Source organism: Myripristis murdjan, chromosome 7, assembly GCF_902150065.1.
Source record: "Myripristis murdjan chromosome 7, fMyrMur1.1, whole genome shotgun sequence".
NCBI lineage: Eukaryota > Metazoa > Chordata > Actinopteri > Holocentriformes > Holocentridae > Myripristis > Myripristis murdjan.
This window is the reverse complement of record NC_043986.1, coordinates 2,816,079-2,834,600: the sequence shown is the minus strand read 5'-3', so window position 1 is coordinate 2,834,600 and position 18,522 is coordinate 2,816,079. Positions and strand designations below refer to the sequence as shown.

The following is an 18,522-nucleotide window of genomic DNA, read 5'->3' as shown; positions in this document are numbered from 1 at the left end:
GATACACAACAGGAAACTGTTCAGTCCTTTAAGAATACAGTTTTCAAGGTAACACTGACTTATCTCAATGTGGCACCACAGCTTTACACACAAAATAATGAACATCCTGATGTTTGCTCTTACCCAGGTCACTGGCTGTCCTTCTGATGTCCTTTATCTTCCTCACAAAGCTCTCAGATACTAAAGGTATTTGGTCAGCAGGGACAACACACACCAGAACATGAACTTTGTCATTTAGAGTTGGTTCTGCGTTGTAATACTTACTGTCATCTGACAGTTTCGATGCAGGATTGAACTAGAAAATAAGGTAAAATCCATTTAAGTAATGATGTAATCAGAATTTTCCTTAAATATTTTTGTCAGCAAAGAAGCTTTCATGCCAAAGCTGTGATGAGTTAATTTTACCGTGTAACCATCTGTCACATGTCCCTTCAAGGCCAGTTTGATGTCCTCTCGATGGACTCCTCCGTCCTGCATCTCAAGACCCATAGTGTCACTGAGGACGAAAGGGTAAAAGTCTCCAGGTCGTCCTTTTTGGATTTTGTAGGTTTTATACTGTAAGACATAGGGATGACAGTGGTGATGTTATGATAATGCTATCATCTGGTGGGCTTGGACATTTATTATTTTTTTTAAATGTCCCCTGCTGTAATAATGTGACTACAGTCAGTCTTTGATTATCTAACCCCCAGTGTCACAGAGTGACTGGTCAACCACAATGACCATTTCCATTTTTGTTTTTTTCTCCTTCCCACTCCAAGCTGTGCCCTACTCTGCTGTAGCCTTCAGCACAGTATCCTGCTGATCTGATTGTGTTGTTACAGTTTTGTCCTCCATCAAATCGTTCAGGTATTCATTGGTTATTTTATGGTTTGTGTGTGTGTGTGTGTGTGTGTGTGTGTGTGTGTGTGTATGTGTCTTATTGTCACAAACAGCTCATAAACAACTGTAATCTTACTATTAGGCCTAATTGTTTGTTCTGTGTTTTAAAGTTTATTTGTAGCACAAAATTTTTTGCAAACACGTTGATAGTGTATTTCATGAAATAGATTTTTTCCCCACCAAATGGTCTGGTGCATTTTGTGCATATTTCAATTATTTGAGGCCACAGACACCTTAATGACACCTTAAGTCCTGAGGGGTTTGGATAATTGAGGGTCTGCTGCAGTTGCGGTGAGGCACTGTAGCTATACTTGGTTTCCACTTTAGAGATGTGGCTGTTGCTTAGTTTATCTGTACAATAAAAGGCATTCATACCTTATGGGTGAAACTTTCACTGGCATTTGCTGCAGCCAAAGCTCTGGTTGTGATTCTGCCTTGTAAGACACTGTCAACAGAGTCGATGAAACTGGATTTTCCAGCTCCAACTGGACCATGAAGCAGGATTCTCAGGTGCTGGACGTCACTGTGGGGTTGGTAATCCCTCACGTACTGCAGCTCCCTGTCTTTGTGTCTGTTTAACAAAGAAAAGACTTCAGATCATATCAGCTTAGATTAGATTAGACTTTGAAGGAATTAAACTTTGAAGAATATTTTTTTTGGCAAAATGGAAGTTATCATTAAATTGACATGTATGATTCCAGTGAATGATTCCCAGTGTTAAACATGCTGTCTTCACTTAGAGGCTGTTTTTCCAGAGCAGGACAGAGGACTGTAGTCTTCTGCTGGGTTGGTTGATATGCTCTTGTCTGATCCAAACTGGTCAGACAGTCGCTGATGTTACTTTACTTCCTGCTTCCTGCTTTCTTACAGTGCAGACGCTTTCCTGCATGCTCTCGCCTCTGCTTACATTTTTCTACTGATATTCTTGTTTTTCTTTTTCTTTTTCCACGATAAAATATGGGCAGCAGCTCCCGAATACTTTAAATCACCGAGACTAAAAAAGTTTTTTCTAGATATAGCAGGCTATTAGTTATTTTTCAACATTTTTATAACCTCCAAAGTGCGACACGAGTGAGGCCTACTAGCAGCACAAGCCTGTACTGCAGCTAAAGCTACTAGCAGCAAGATGCCTCCCTTCTCCACAGGTGATTACCACAAACTTTTACAGAAGATTACAGTGCTGGAAAACAAAATTCACCGGTTAGAAGTGAATGTGGAAGCGAATGGACTATGTGGGAATGGCACCACCCTGCCATGGACTCAGAGCAGCGGACTTGAGCATGCTAATGCTAATACACGGCTAATTAGCACCACCAAGGCTCTCAAGAAACAGGAGGGCCGTGAACCAGATAATATACACTATATTGCCAAAAGTATTCGCTCGGCTGCCTTCACACACATATGAACATGAGTGACATCCCATTCTTAAACCATAGGATTTAATATGATGTGGGCCCATCCTTTGCAGCTAGAACAGCTTCAACTCTTCTAGGAAGGCTTTCCACAAGGTTTAGGAGTGTGTTTATGGGAATTTTTGACCATTCTTCCAGAAGTGCATTTGTGAGGTCAAACACTGATGTTGGACGAGAAGGCCTGGCTCTCAGTCTCCGCTCTAATTCATCCCAAAGGTGTTCTCTCGGGTTGAGGTCAGGACTCTGTGCAGGCCAGTCAAGTTCTTCCACACCAAACTCGCTTATCCATGTCTTTATGGACCTTGCTTTGTGCACTGGTGCACAGTCATGTTGGAAGAGGAAGGGCCATCTCCAAACTGTTCCCACAAAGTTGGGAGCATGAAATTGTCCAAAATGTCTTTGTATGCTGAAGCATTAAGAGTTTCTTTCACTGGAACTAAGGGGCCGAGCCCAATGTCCGAAAAACAACCCCACACCATAATCCCCCCTCCACCAAACTTTACACTTGGCACAATGCAGTCAGACAAGTACCGTTCTCTTGGCAACCACCAAACCCAGACTCATCCATCAGATTGCCAGACGGAGAAGCGTGACTCGTCACTGCAGAGAACACGTGTCCACTGCTCTAGAGTCCAGTGGCGGTGTGCTTTACACCGCTGCATCCGATGCTTTGCATTGTGCTTGGTGATGTAAGGCTTGGATGCAGTTGCTCGGCCATGGAAACCCATTCCATGAAGCTCTCTACGCACTGCTCTTGAGCTAATCTGAAGATCACATGAAGTTTAAAGGTCTCAAGCTATTGACTCTGCAGAAAGTTGGCGTCCTCTGCGCACTATGCGTCTCAGCATCCGCTGACCCCGCTCTGTGATTTTATGTGGCCTACCACTCCGTGGCTGAGTTGCTGTCGTTCCCAATCACTTCTACTTTGTTATTGTACCACTAACAGTTGATTGTGGAATATTTAGTAGCGAGGAAGTTTCACAACTGGACTTACTGCACAGGTGGCATCCTATTACATTACTATTACAGCACCATGCTGGAATTCACTGAGCTCCTGGGAGCGACCCATTCTTTCACAAATGTTTGTAGAAGTAGTCTGCATGCCTAGGTGCTTGATTTTATACACCTGTGGTCATGGAAGTGATTGGAACACCTGAATTCAATGATTTGGATAGATGAGCGAATACTTTTGGTAATATAGTGTATCTGCAAGTGGTAGTCCTCCCTGGAACACTCTTGGAGCAAAGCCTAAGAGTAAATCACTTCCTGGGAAAATGGGAGGACGAGTAACAGGCAGAACCCAGCACCCCGAGATTTGCGATGCGACTGGCTGGCCTGCACTATCCAGGCAGAGCGCCTCTTCTTCAACCCCTGTTCATAGTAGGACACAGCCGTGGACAGCTGCGAAAGGGAGAACTAACAACAAAGCTCCTCAACAATGACTCTTTTAAAGTATGCGGATGACATGGCCTTGGTAGCCCATCTGACTGACTCCCAGGCAATGCAACAGTACCAGCAGGAAGTCCACGCCCTGGTCCAAACCTTTGCTGAAAGCTCATTAGAGCTTAATATTGCAAAGACAAAGGAGCTGTGCTGTGGTTCCAGAGGGAAAAACCCAGAGCACCTGTTCCAACCGCTCAGCATCCACGGTCAGCTGGTGGAGCAGGTACAGAGTTTCAAGTATCTCGGGACAGAGATCGACACCTGCCTGTCTTTTACACAACATGCTGACTCTGTATACAGAAAGGCACAACAGCGTCTCCACCTGCTCAGGAAACTAAGGACTTTTAACGTCAGCAAAGACATTTTAACACTTGTTTACAGATCACTCATCGAATCCACTCTCATCTACAATATTTCATCCTGGTTCAACTTCCTTACTACTATAATAATAATAATAATAATACATTTTATTTATATAGCGCTTTTCAGAGAACTCAAAGACACTTTACAAAGAGATATAGGAAAAAGAGCAGTGTACAGAGGTATAAAAATAAGAAATATAAAATCAAAGATGCAGTACATAGGAATATAACACTCAAATATAAAATCTTAACACATAAAATCATGACACAGGATATTAGTCACACATTAAAAGCAGTTCTGAAAAGGTGAGTTTTGAGATATGACTTGAATTTTGGGAGGTCTGCACAGTCACGGATGTGTTTGGGGAGAGAGTTCCAGAGGGTGGGAGCAGCGATGGAGAAGGCTCTGTCACCCCAGGTCCGGTGCTTGGTTCTGAGTGGCGGGGACAGGAGGTTTGCGTCGGAGGAGCGGAGGCTGCGAGAAGGAGTGTGGTGATGGAGCATGTTGGTGAGGTAGCAGGGGGCCTGGTTGTGGAGGGCTTTGTAAGTGAGGAGGAGGATTTTGAAATGGATGCGTTGAGGGATGGGGAGCCAGTGGAGCTGCTGGAGGACTGGAGTGATGTGGTCACGAGAGCGGGTATGGGTGAGTAGGCGAGCGGCAGAATTTTGTATGTACTGAAGTTTATTGAGGACTTTGGAAGATGAGCCATAGAGGATGCTGTTGCAGTAATCAAGTCTGGAAGTGATGAAGGCATGGATGAGAATTTCAGCGGCAGAGAACGAGAGTGACGGGCGGAGCCGGGCAATGTTTTTTAGGTGAAAGAAAGCAGTTCTTGTGATGTGGTTGACGTGGTGTTCAAGGGAGAGGTTACTGTCGAGGATGACTCCAAGGTTGCGGATGTGGTTAGAGGGGGACACAGTGGAGTTGTCGACAGTGAGGGAGAAGTTGTAGGCAGTTTTGGTTAGGGATTTGGGACCGATGATGATCATGTCAGATTTGTCATAGTTGAGTTGGAGGAAATTTGAGTGCATCCATGATTTTATTTCAGTGAGGCAGTTGGTCAGGGTGGAGTGAGTTAGGGTGGTGATGGATTCGGTGGAGATGTACAGCTGAACGTCGTCGGCGTAGCAGTGGAAATGGAGACCGTGGCGGCGGATGATGTTGCCGAGGGGGAGCATGTAGAGGATGAAGAGTAGTGGACCAAGCACCGAACCCTGGGGGACGCCTTGTGACAGAGGAGCAGTGGAGGAGGTGCAGTTGTTGATGCTGATGAATTGTTGTCTGTTTGTGAGATATGACCTTAACCAGGAGAGGGCGGAACCAGTGATGTTGAGGGATGATTCCAAGCGGGAGAGGAGAATGGTGTGGCTGATGGTGTCGAAGGCTGCTGTGAGGTCGAGGAGGAGGAGAATACTGAGGTGGCCAGAGTCTGAGGAGAGGAGAAGGTCATTGGTGACCTTGAGAAGGACTGTTTCCGTGCTGTGACGTGAGCGGAAGCCAGATTGAAATGGTTCGAACAGGTCATTGGAGGTGAGGTGGGTGTTGAGCTGAGTGGCAACGGCACGTTCCAGTATTTTAGACAGAAAGGGGAGGTTGGAGATGGGACGGAAGTTGCTCATGGTGTCAGGGTTGAGTCCAGGTTTTTTGAGGATGGGGGTGACAGCAGCCAGTTTGAGGGTGTCAGGGACTGAGCCAGAGCTGAAGGAGGAGTTGATGATGTCAGTGATGAGAGGGGAAATGGCTGGGAAACAGTCCTTTACAAGTGTGGATGGGATGGGGTCCAGAGCACAGGTGGAGCTTTTCATGCCTACCATGAGTCTGGATAGCTGTATTGGCGACACGGGAGAGAACTGAGACAGAGACTGAGTGGTGCAGGGGGTGCAGACATGTGGGGAGATGGAGGGAGTGGTGGAGGTAGTCAGGTTACTGTAAATGGTGTCGATTTTGTTTTGAAAGAATGACAGAAAGGCGTTGCACTTATTAACTGTGAAGGAGCTGGAGATGTTGTCACTGGGTTTGAGGAGTTTATTTATTGTGGAGAAGAGAGCCTTGGGGTTGGAGGAGCCACAGTGTATGAGGTTGGAGTAGTAGGTGGATCGAGCTGAGTTGAGGACATCTTTGTATTGGTGGAGGTGATCAGTGTAGGCTTGGTGATGAACAGTCAGACCAGTTTTCTTGTAGAGTCTTTCCAGTTGACGTTTGCGGGCTTTCATTTTGTGTAATTCAGGAGTGTACCAGGGTGCTGAGTGTGTGAAAGTGACTGTTTTGGTTTTGATGGGGGCCAGCTGATCAAGACAGGAGGAGAGTATGTGGTTGTAATAGTTCACAAGGTCTGAGGGGTTCTCAAGTGACAGGGGAGGGGAGGCGGACATTTTGGTGGCAAGAGAGGCTGAGAGAGCAGAGGGGGGGATGGATTTGATATTCCTGAAGGTTATTTTGCGTGTGCTATTGGGAGTGGGGATGGGTGTGTCGATATCCATGATGATTGCCAGGTGGTCTGAGATGTTGAGGTTGAGGCTGGAGAGCCGATTTAATGTGAGGCCAGAGGAGCAGACGAGATCCAAGGTATGACCACGGGTGTGGGTGGGGAAGTCAATGTGTTGTGTGAAGTTCAGGCAGTGTAGCAGATCCAGGAACTCAGTAGCAGGTTTACAGTTTGGGTCGTTGACGTGGAAATTAAAATCGCCCAGGAGGAGAACAGAAGGAGAGATGGCACATAGCTGGGTCAGAAAATCAGAAAAATCGGAGAGAAAGGAGGGGTTTGGCTTGGGGGGACGATAAATGACGGCAGTGACTAGAGGAGTGGGGCCAGAAAGTTTAAAGGCAGTCTGTTCAAAGGAAGGAACATCAGGAATGGAGATAGCAGTTGTTTTGACGTCCTTCCTGTATACAGTAGCAACGCCACCTCCCCGCCCCTCAGGGCGAGCTTTCTCAATGTATGTGTAGTTGGGGGGGGTGATCTGGTTTAGTGAGAAATAGTCCAAGGGTTTGTGCCAGGTTTCAGTGAGACAGAGGAAGTCAAGATTATTGTCCGTTATAAATTCATTCAGAATTAGGCTTTTGTTATTGAGTGACCGAGTGTTGAGCAGAGCCAGTTTCAGATGGTGTTGCTGTGTCATTGGCTGTGAGGACCGGGGAAGCGGGCGGAGATTGGACAGGTTCGCGTGCGGTTTGTTGTGATGACGTAATGATGAAGTTGGAAAGCGACAGGACCAGATGGAAGGGATGGAATTTGGCGACGAGAAGTTGTAGTAAAGCTTGCGACCTGTGAAATGAGCAGGAATAGTGATGGGAGGGGCAGCACTGTGAGCGGTCCACGGGGGGGGGGTTAGTAACACTGGAAACGGTATGGCTATTTTCGGTCGCTGGCAGAAGAGCTTGTGGCAATGGAGGGCTGCAGGGGGAGCTATTAATTAAATAACTGAAGTGTGATGGGACCAGAGAAGAAGAGTGGGTTGTCGATGGGCCAGTGTGTGACGTGAACAGTCAATCACGTGGGTGAGATGACACCTGGTGTTGAATGTTTGCAGACAGCATACGGGAACCCAGCTTGTTTGGGTGCAAGCCATCCCTGCTAAAATAGGATTTACGGTTCCAGAACAGATTAAAATTGTCAATGAAATCCACATTAAGAGGTCTGCATGTAAACTGCAGCCAGGAATTCAGGGCGAGGATTCTTGAGAAGCGACCAGAGCCGCGATTGACTGTGGGGGTGGGGCCGGAGATAAAAGCAGCCATACCGCAGTACTTCAGGAAGTGGATAAGATTGTCAAAGTCAGTTTTGGTACGTTCAGATTGTTGGAGTGCAGTGTCATTGGTACCAACGTGAACTACAACCTTTGTTATGGAGGACGGAAGAGATGGGAGTAAACTCTGGAGCTTTTTCAAAACGTCAGAGGCTGTTGCCCCGGGAAGACAAAGTGTGGTAGCATTGAAGAAACGTACATCCCGTATGATGGAGTCACCGATAATCAGTGCTGTAGGGGGGAAAAGCGGCTGAATGGATGCAGGCGGAGCAGCAGTAGGGGGAGGCAACGGCGGGTTGGCGTTGTCCATTTCGGCAGCGGGAGGTAGCTGCTCCGTGGTGGCGGAGTCCTTCTCAGCGGAGGATGGTGCTGGTTGCTGCGCGTTGGCGGAGTCCTTCCCGGTGCAGTATGGCCCAGGTTGTTGCAAGGAGGCGGTCTCCCTCTCGGCAGACTGGGTTGGAGGCAGTCGCACCGGGGGGGCGACCTTCACGGCACGGCGGGCACCGGGTGTCTCCAGGCGAAGGGAGCCCCCAGAGCTGCTCCTGTAAGCCACTTCTTTCAGCAGCCTACGGCGAGAGGAGGAGGAGGAGGAGGGCTTAGCCGCTGGGTGGGATCGCTTGCCTCCTGTGTCTGAGGTGAGCAGGTGCAGAGCCCGAGGGATGTCGGCAGGTGAAGGGGCGACCACTGCAGCGTCCGTCGGGTGGGCCGGGGCATCATCAGGCAAAACATCGTAGCGGTTTGACAGCTCAAGGCCTGTTAGTGATGTTTTTGCGCCCGAGCAGTTCCTACCGCAGTTCTTGCCGCCTCGAACGACTTCGGACCAGGATAGCTGTTTCTGGGGGGCTGTCCGATTTGGTGTGGATGTGAGGATCGGGGACCTGGGTCGGGCTCCTAGTCGGGCCCATTCATCGACAGCTGGCTGGGCTGGGACTGGTGCCAAAGGTTCGCCCGCCGCAGCTGCAATCCCTGACACTAACACGGCAGCCGACCGTTCATTCACCGCAGCCGACGGGCTCTCCGCTCCGGGGTCTGGAATGGTACCAACCGGTGCCCAGGGCAGGGTGGCAGCAGAGTCCGAGGCCACGGCCTGTGACAGTCGGGAGGGTGAAGATAGGAGTCGGGGTGCCTGGATGTATGAAATGTGCTTTGATTGGGATAAGGCGACCGATATGAGGTCGTCAATCAGCCTGTCCTTTTCCCGGATATTGTCCTTCAGCTGGTGGACGCTTTCTTCCAGACGTGAGTAGGCTGAACTGCATTTTTCACACACAGCCATAGTTCATTCATTCACGGGTTAAGAGTTATAGTCTTAACTATGTGGCCATGTGGCCGTGTCACTCCAGCGGAGAACCGCGACACGGCAATGTCTCACAGTTTGAAACAGTTTTAATGTGTCAATAATGGTCCATGAAACAGTCCATGAATTGATCCAAAAGTAGAAAACTGGACCAGTTGGAGGGAGCCGAAGGGGTATCAAGGGGTATGCAGTCCGTAATTATCCAGGGCCAGAAGTAATTCGTAGACTGAACAGCCCTTAGTGTCAATAGTGTGAGTGAACTGGTAAAAACTGAACGGTTGTGAGTTGCTAAGATCCAATAGTGCCCAAAGATAAGACAGATTACTACCACCAAAACAAAACTCTCCCGCATAATAAATCAGGCCAGTAAAATAACCAGAACACCCCAACTACCTCTGACTGAACTGTACAGGCGCTCAGTGGTGAGGAAAGCCACCCTCATCACTGAGGACCCCTCCCACCCCCTTCACCACTCCGTCATGCTGCTGCCATCAGGCAGACGATACAGAACCCCACTGGACCAGAAAAATATCTACAAGATATCATTCATCCCCTCTGCAATAACTGTTTTAAATAGCACAAAATAGGCTGCACTGTTCTTATCTGTTATTGTGTGTGTGTGTTTTTTAAATTTGTGATGAAGCCGTGTCAAAGACAAATTTCTGTTTTTATTGAGGAACAGACAATAAAGTTTCTATTCTTCTTCAACTGAGTATGCAACTGGAGAACAGATTTTCTCCACTCCTGCAGGACCCTGGATCTCCATCTGATGAAGAAGCTTGTGCAGTAAGAACACCAAAATACTCTGCTTTCCCAATGATATGGTCTCTGACATGACTGAGAGAGTCCTGCATGTCGTGGCTGGACATCCAAATGTGAAGAATGTCATAGTGCACATAGGGACTAATGATGTTGTGAAACAACAGTCTGAAGTGCTGAAACGAGACTTTGGTGATCTGTTGAACACAGTCAGCTCTCTGAGTGCTAAGGTGTTGATCAGTGGACCTCTACCACCAGTCAGAAAAGGAGTTGAGAGATTCAGCAGATTGTTGGCACTGAACACATGGCTTGCAACTGCATGTACTGTCCATTCATTGCATTTCATTGACAATTTCAACTTTTTCTGGGACCGCAGACATCTTTTTAAGGCAGATGGACTTTTCCTCAACAAGTCAGGAGTAAAATTGTTCATCTCCAACTTATTTTACTTCCTACGTCACCAATCTGCTACCTCTGCCAAGGCCAAGTGACAAGAAATCACATTAAATTTAGCTTTACTAAATATCAGGTCCTTGTCAGGAAAACCTTTTTAATCAAGGATTTTATCATCGAGCTTAACCTTGATTTTATGTTTTTAACTGAAACTTGGTTAAACCCAGATAACAGTGCAGTTGTTCTTATCGAGTCAGCTCCTCCCAACTTCAGATTTATGAGTGAAGCTAGAGTGCATAAGAAAGGAGGTGGAGTTGCCATTTTGTTTAATGATTCCCTCCAATGCAAACAGATGAGTTATGGAAACTTTGATTCTTTTGAATATGTGGCTCTTCAGTTGAATTCCTCATCCAAAGCTGTATTTCTAAATATCTACAGGCCACCTAAATACTGTGCAACCTTTTTTGATGACTTTGCTGAACTGCTGTGTGCTGTCTGTATTGAATTTGACTATGTAGTTATTGCTGGTGATTTTAACATCCATGTTGACAACCTCCAGGACAAAGGGACTAAAGAACTGTATTATGTCCTTGGTAATTATGGACTGACTCAGCATGTAATGGAGCCCACACACAACAGTGTGGGCTCCATTACATGCAAGAGGCAAGAGTTTTGCAGACTTCATGTTCTCCTTGTAAGCTGCTACCACTAACGATCCTTCCGGGGGGATGGCCGCAGGTGTTTGTGGAGCGCTGATAGCGTTTCTATTTTACACTATTATTCCAAACATATCGGCCAACAACACAAATAATCTCTCGGAAGATGAAGTGCGTTATGAAACGAACATGCACGCCGGGTTTAGAAACTTTAGTCCCGGAAAACAAAGCCTCTATTCGTTCCTATTTCCCAATCGGATGAATGAAGCAAACAAACGCAAAATGCTCCCCAGCAAAACGGCAGTCGACGCAAAGGGACTCATACTTTGCCTATGTCTGATGTTATCTGGAGACATCCACAAATGCCCAGGACCTTTCCAGCTTGTGAATCCAACTACCGGCAAGAATGGCGAGGAGTGCAACATCCCTAACTTACAGGTATGTGTGGATATTGCAGATTCTAACACACTGGACGTACTTCCTACCGTTGATATATCTTCGTGTCCCTGTCTGTCGGTGGCGTCGGGTGGCTGGGTGGACCGAGAAGGCGTTGGTGGCGCGGACCGAGGAGCCATGGATCCCGCGGTGAATACGGAGGGGGCCGCGGAACGGGAGGATGGGGTCGGACCTCGCTCTGAGCCAGGCCCAGCAGCTGTCGGTCAGCCACACGGCAGCCCCACGGTCGGGACTGGAGGCGCTTTCGCGGAGTTTGCTTCGGTCACTGACAGAAAAGGAAGAAGTCTGCCTTCAAAAGTAGATGAAATTCGGACACTGGTTGGTTCATCTAAGGTGGGAATTCTTGGCCTGACGGAATCTTGGCTTGACCAATCAATCAGCGATGCTGACATTAGTATTGACAATTATTCCCTTATCAGAAAGGACCGGAATAGGAACGGGGGCGGGGTTTGTGTCTTCGTTCGCTCGGACATTAATTACAGTGTCAAATCTGATCTTGACAATGACGATGATATAGAAGTTTTACTGCTTGACATTTACCTCCCCAAGACGAAGCCTGTGCTCGTGGGGGTGTGCTATCGACCCCCCAATCTTAATTCATTTTATGATAGTCTTGAAGCTTTTCTTAACAAGAACACAGGAACAGGGAGAGAATGCATCTTATTAGGAGATTTTAATACTGATGTCACTGATGTAAGCTGCAGTACGTATAAAGCCTACAATAACTTTTGCAAGACCCTGGGACTGATGCAAATAATTAAAGAACCTACCCATGTATGCCTCAAGTCCCAAACTACCATTGATTTGATCTTGGTCTCTGATGAGCCAAACATTGCACAGAGTGGGGTTATACAATATGGTATTAGCGATCACTACCTCATCCACTGTACTAGGAAAAGACCGAAAGTGTCTTTTTTTGCTCACAAAGTCATTCGTGTTAGATCACTTAAGAATTACTCTGCAGATGCCTTTAGGGCTATGTTGAAAAAGTTGGACTGGTCTAAGGTAACAAATGCATGTAACGTGGATGTGGCTTGGGACTGTTTTAAAGGTTTATTCCTTAAGGTTGTAGACACAGTTGCTCCCCATAAACAAACTAGAATTAAACAGTGTAGCCATCCCTGGTTTGACCATACTATTAGGGAAATGATTAAGGAAAGAGATTCAGCACTGGTTAAATTCAGAAAATCCCAGGACCCAGAAGACTATGAGCATTTTAAAAAGTGTAGGAACGAGGCGCAGGAAATGATCAGGAAAAGCAAGCAGAAATACTACTCTGAATTAATTAAGGAGAATAGCAATAATCCCTCGAAATTATGGAAAACACTAAAAGACTGGGCTGCGGTGGTAAATCCAAGGCCAAGGAGGCAAATTTAGGGCTCCAAACTGAAAAGGGTATAGAGTTTGATAAAAGCAAAGTTGGACTGGTTTTTAACACCTTTTTCACTTCCATAGCCAGCGACTTAGTGTCTAAACTACCTGACAGAACAGGGGAGTATGGAGAGGAATTTGTCACCGAATATTACAGGAACCTGGGCGCTAAGGAAGGGGCTTTTTCACTTAAGAAGGTCACAGTTGAGTATGTAGAGAAGATGCTAAGTGAGCTTAACACAACCAAGGCTACTGGGTTAGATGGCATAGGGGCAAGGTTTCTTAGCAATGCCTCTGTCATTATTGCCCCACACATCACTCACATAATTAACCTCTCCCTTGAGCTAGGAAAAGTGCCCACAGACTTCAAACATGCAAAAGTAAGGCCAATCTATAAAAAGGGATGTAAAACGGACCCGAGTAACTACAGACCTGTCTCCATCCTAAGTGTGATCTCCAAGGTCTTTGAAAGAGTAGTACATGATCAACTTTACGATTACATATGCAGCAACAATTTATTTTATGATATGCAGTCAGGTTTTAGGAAGTCTTGTTCAACCGACATGTGTCTTCTGTATATTACAGATTTTATTAAGATGGAGATCGACCAAGGAAAAATGTGTGGCCTTGTTTTGTTAGATCTCCAAAAAGCTTTTGACACTGTCGACCACAATATTTTGCTGTCAAAGATGAAGGCCTTTGGACTAGATGGTTCAGCAATCAGGTGGATGAGGTCATATCTGACTGGGAGAGACCAGCGAGTTGATGTAGGCGGAGTCCTGTCTCAGGCAATGCCCATATCCTGTGGCGTTCCTCAGGGCAGTGTGCTGGGGCCTCTGCTCTTTTTATTATATATCAATGACATGAAGGCTGCCTGCTCTAACTCCTTATTTTTATACGCCGACGACTCTGCCATCCTTGTATCACATGAAGATAAGGAGGTTATCCAGGACAAATTAGCTGAAAACCTAGACAGAGTGAAGACTTGGCTGTCAGAAAACAGGTTGTCGCTACATTTAGGTAAGACTGAGGCACTTCTACTAGGCTCAAGGATTAGATTGAGCAGGGAGGACAAACTTATTATTACCACTGGAGGCATAACAATTACATCCCAGCCTTGAGTTAAATACTTAGGCTGCATCCTAGACGGGACCTTGAGTGGTGCCCCCATGGCCCTTAACGTCCTCAGTAAGGTAAACGCCAGAAGTAGGTTCCTGGCCAGGAAGGCAGCACTGCTAAACAAAGAATGCCTAAAGATTTTAGCCTCCTGTTTAGTTCAGTGCCACTTTGATTACGCCATCACCTCCTGGTATTGGAACCTTACTAAAGCCCTGAAACGAAAAATGCAGATAGCACAGAACAAACGAATTAGAGTAGTCCTTGGCCTTAATTACAGAAGTCATATAGGAAAGGCTCAGTTTATTCAGCTCCACTGGTTACCAGTGGAAGACAGGGCGAAGCAGCTGCAGCTTACCATGGCCCACAAAATTCTCAACAACAGAGCCCCCAAATATTTTAATAATTACTTTACGAGACTTGACCACGGACATAACACTAGAGGTAGCCTAGGTAATGTATCCCTCTACAGGCACAGGACAAAGGTTGGAGCACTCTCTTTCAGGTACAGGGGTGCTGTGGAGTGGAATAAACTCCCTCTCTCTACTAAAGAAGTTCTAAGTCCAGCCATTTTTAAGATGAGGATTAGGAATGAACTCCTCAGTGGTCTTCCTCTCTAACCATGCAAACAGTGCAGGATGAATAGGATGCTTGTGTATTTGTTTTGTGTGCCTTGTCCAATTTTTGTAATGTCCTGTGTGCTCGTTCCTTATTTATTTTATTGTCTACCTTGTCTGTTGCATCATTGTGACCTTAGCTTTATGCTGGTCTTATTGTATATTGTCTGTGTCGCTTTGCTGAATTGTTATGTCCTACCTGGCAAATGCTTTTGCCTTGTGCTATGCTAAAATGTCTGTGCCATGTTTGTCTCAATGTATTCCTCTAACCTTTTTTCCTCCTTTATCCTTTTAAAAGGACCACAGTGGAAATAAGTCACTGACTTTTCTGTGTTATCCTGGTTAGTTTTTTGCTCTTTCCTTTTAAGACATTCTCTGTGCCTTATAAAAACTAGCGAATAAACTAAACTAAACTAAACTAAACTAAACAAGGGGCACACTCTGGACTTAATCATCTCAAAGGGTCTGAGCATTTATAAGGTTGTGGTGACTGATGTTGCTCTCTCTGATCATTCCTGTGTTTTCTTTGAGAGTGCTATCTCCATGCACACAAATGTTCAAACAGAAGTAATCGCAAAACGGTATATCACTGAAAACACCAGTGAAATATTCATTCAGGCCTTCTCTGCCAAACCCTCCCTCTCCTGGGTCTCAGTCAATGACCTTGTAGATAATTTTAGTTCCAAAATTACAAATGTTATTGATGCAATTGCACCTACTAAGGTGAAGGCTGTCTCTGGTAAGAAAAGATCTCCATGGAGAAATGCCACACTGGTCAGAATGGAAAAAAGAGAGTGCCGAAAAGCTGAACGCAGGTGGAGAAAAAGAAATCTCCAGGTTCATTATGACATCTATAAAGAGAGACTACACATTTATAATTTGGAACTAAGAAATGCAAGGCAGTCCTTCTTCTCTGAAATCATTGCCAAAAATAATAATAATGCACGTGCTTTATTTGCTACTGTCGACAGGCTCACAAACCCTCCAGTGTCAGTAGCCCCTGAACTTCTATCCACCAAGGCCTGCAATGAATTTGCCTCCTTCTTTATTAACGAAATTCAGAAAATAAGACAAACAGTCAATGCCTCTATATCAGGTGCAGGATATGTGTTGTCCCTGTGTCCACTTAAAATCAATTTGAGTAGTATGACACAATTCCATCCGATTAACCATAAAAACCTGGAGGACATTATACAACATCTGAAATCCTCCTCTTGCTGCCTTGATATTCTGCCTACAGGCTTTTTCAAGATGGTTTCAAATTGCATGGCCCCAGATCTTCTACAGATTGTAAACACATCTCTTCTCTCAGGTGTCTTCCCACAGGCCCTGAAAACTGCAGTTATCAAGCCACTCCTAAAAAAGAACACTCTAGACACTTCACTAATGAGCAACTATAGGCCCATATCAAACCTCCCGTTTTTAAGCAAGATAATTGAAAAAGCTGCTTTTCAACAGCTGAACAACTTTGTGGCACTACACAACTGTTTTGATGTCTTCCAATCAGGATTTCGATCAAACCACAGCACTGAGACCGCTCTTGTTAAAGTATTTAATGATATACACTTAACCACTGACAGTGGCAAAATTACAGTACTAGTATTACTAGATCTCAGTGCTGCATTTGACACGGTTGATCACAACATATTAATAGACAGACTGGAAAAGTGGTTGGGGCTTTCTGGCACAGTGCTAAACTGGTTTGAATCCTACTTAAAGGACAGAGAGTCCATAGGTAATTACACATCTGAGCGGACAAAAATGACATGTGGAGTTCCTCAAGGCTCCACTCTGGGGCCTCTTCTGTTTAACATCTACATGCTCCTGCTAGCTCAGATTATGGAAAACAACAAAATATGCTACCACAGTTATGCAGTTATGCACACAAATCTACATAACCATATCACCAGGGGACTATGGTCCAGTGCAAGCACTGAGTAAGTGCATTGAAAAAATCAACAATTGGATGTGCCAGAATTTCCTTCAGTTAAACAAAGACAAAACTGAAGCAATTGTTTTTGGAGCCAAGGAAGAACGATTAAAAGTTAGCACTCAGCTTCAGTCAATAATGTTAAAAACCACAAACCAAGCCAGAAATCTTGGTGTAGTCATGGACTCAGACCTGAATTTCAACAGCCACATTAAGACAGTTACAAAGTCAGCCTACAAGCACCTTAAGAATATATCAAGAATTAAAGGACTTATGTCTCAGCAGGATTTGGAAGAACTTGTCCATGCATTTATCTTCAGTAGACTTGACTACTGTAATGCTGTCTTCACAGGTCTCCCTAAAAAATCCATCAGACAGCTGCAGTTGATTCAGAATGCTGCTGCTCGAGTCCTCACTAAGACCAAGAAAGTGGATCATATCACTTCAGTTCTCAGATCTTTACACTGGCTTCCTGTGTGTCAAAGAATTGATTTCAAGATATTGCTGTTGGTTTATAAAGCACTAAATGGTTTAGGGCCAAAATACATCTCTGATCTGCTGCTAAATTATGAACCATCCAGACCTCTTAGGTCATCTGGGACAGGTCTGCTTTCTGTCCCCAGAGTAAAAACTAAACATGGAGAAGCAGCGTTTAGTTTTTATGCTCCACATATCTGGAACAAACTCCCAGAAAACTGTAGATCTGCTGCGACTCTCAGTTCTTTTAAATCACAGCTGAAGACTTTTCTGTTTGCTGCTGCCTTCCATTAAACCACATTAAGGTTTAATATTTTATACTGCACTGTAACTTTTAATGTCCTGTTCTATCTTATTCTCCTTTTGGCTTCTTTTAATTAACTGTTTTTATGTATGTTTTCTTGTGTTGCTTTCATATTGTTTTAATGCCTTTATGCTCTATGTAAAGCACTTTGAATTGCCTTGTCGCTGAAATGTGCTATACAAATAAACTTGCCTTGCCTTGCCTTGCCTTTAATAAGCAGAAGGGTGTGTCATTTTCAGGGGCCAGAAGGGACCTGATGGAGTAAGAGCGAGTATCGCTGCAAGCCAGGGGTAAATATTGACCATCATGTCAGTATAAAATAATTAGGTTAAAAATGAGTCATTATGTTACAGTGTGTTTTTTATGTTTATTTACAGTTTATTTAAGCCACCAGGTAAGCTAACGTGCACTCGGTGCATTGTGCTCTAAACGGTGCACATTATGGCATGCAGACATTGCTGTTTTTTTTGTTTTTTTTTCTATTGATCAATCTATTAGTTGGAGGAGGTCAAATTACAGCCGACCTAGATTGTCTGTGGTTGGCTACAGCCCCAAAGGACTGATAGTTTGGTTACATGGTGCAATGATAAACACCTGAAGCTCAATATCAGAAAAACCAGTGAGGAGCAGGAGGCCCCTGTCCTGCTGCCATCAGGGAGAGGCAGTCAAGCCAAAATGCTGAGTCATGGTGTTGAATAGCGTTTTTTGATGTCACAGTGAAGATGACATTCGCCCTTTTCGATATAAAATGTCATGACTTCATCATTTTATCCTATTTGATATTTGTGTGAATCTTATTAGTTCATCTCTCAGTCCACATGGACATTTGTGCCAAATTTGAAGATATTCCCACAAGGCATTCCTGATATATTGTGTTCGTGAACCTGAAACCTGAAAACATAACATTTTAGGCCATGATCGCCGGTGCAGAGACATAAAAATCATGTTGCACAATTTCTGTTTTTTAAGAGAAAACAACATTAAGAGCAGCCATGGCACCACACAGACTTTAGTTTTGTACTTACCTCCATGGTATTTCCCTCCATGGCTCACTAAAAGCTGAGAAACAAATTGCACATGTTGGTTAAGACGTCAGCAGTGTTTCACAGAGACATGCAGGCACTTGTTATTCTCTGTGAGTGATCAGTTCATCAACACTGAGTTTTAAAATGTTGTGTCTTACTAGGAGATGGCGGGGGTGCAGGTTTGGAAGAAGAACCTCCCATTGCTAGAAAATAACACATGTAAAACGTAGATATTACACCATAAGGAACAATTTATTAATTGCCTAAAATTAAAC

General features: G+C 45.0%; 1 protein-coding gene across 1 annotated transcript in view; it reads right to left on the bottom strand.

The window, feature by feature from the left end:
* Nucleotides 1-18,522, bottom strand: part of LOC115362226 (interferon-induced protein 44-like) — a 31,693-nt gene that overhangs the window by 1,814 nt on the left and 11,357 nt on the right. The window contains exons 4-7 of the mRNA XM_030056076.1: nt 18,248-18,281; nt 1,258-1,453; nt 406-555; nt 124-295 (exon numbers count right to left, since the gene is read on the bottom strand). Coding sequence (XP_029911936.1) covers nt 124-295; nt 406-555; nt 1,258-1,453; nt 18,248-18,281 — 552 coding nt within the window. The remainder of the gene's footprint in view (nt 1-123; nt 296-405; nt 556-1,257; nt 1,454-18,247; nt 18,282-18,522) is intronic.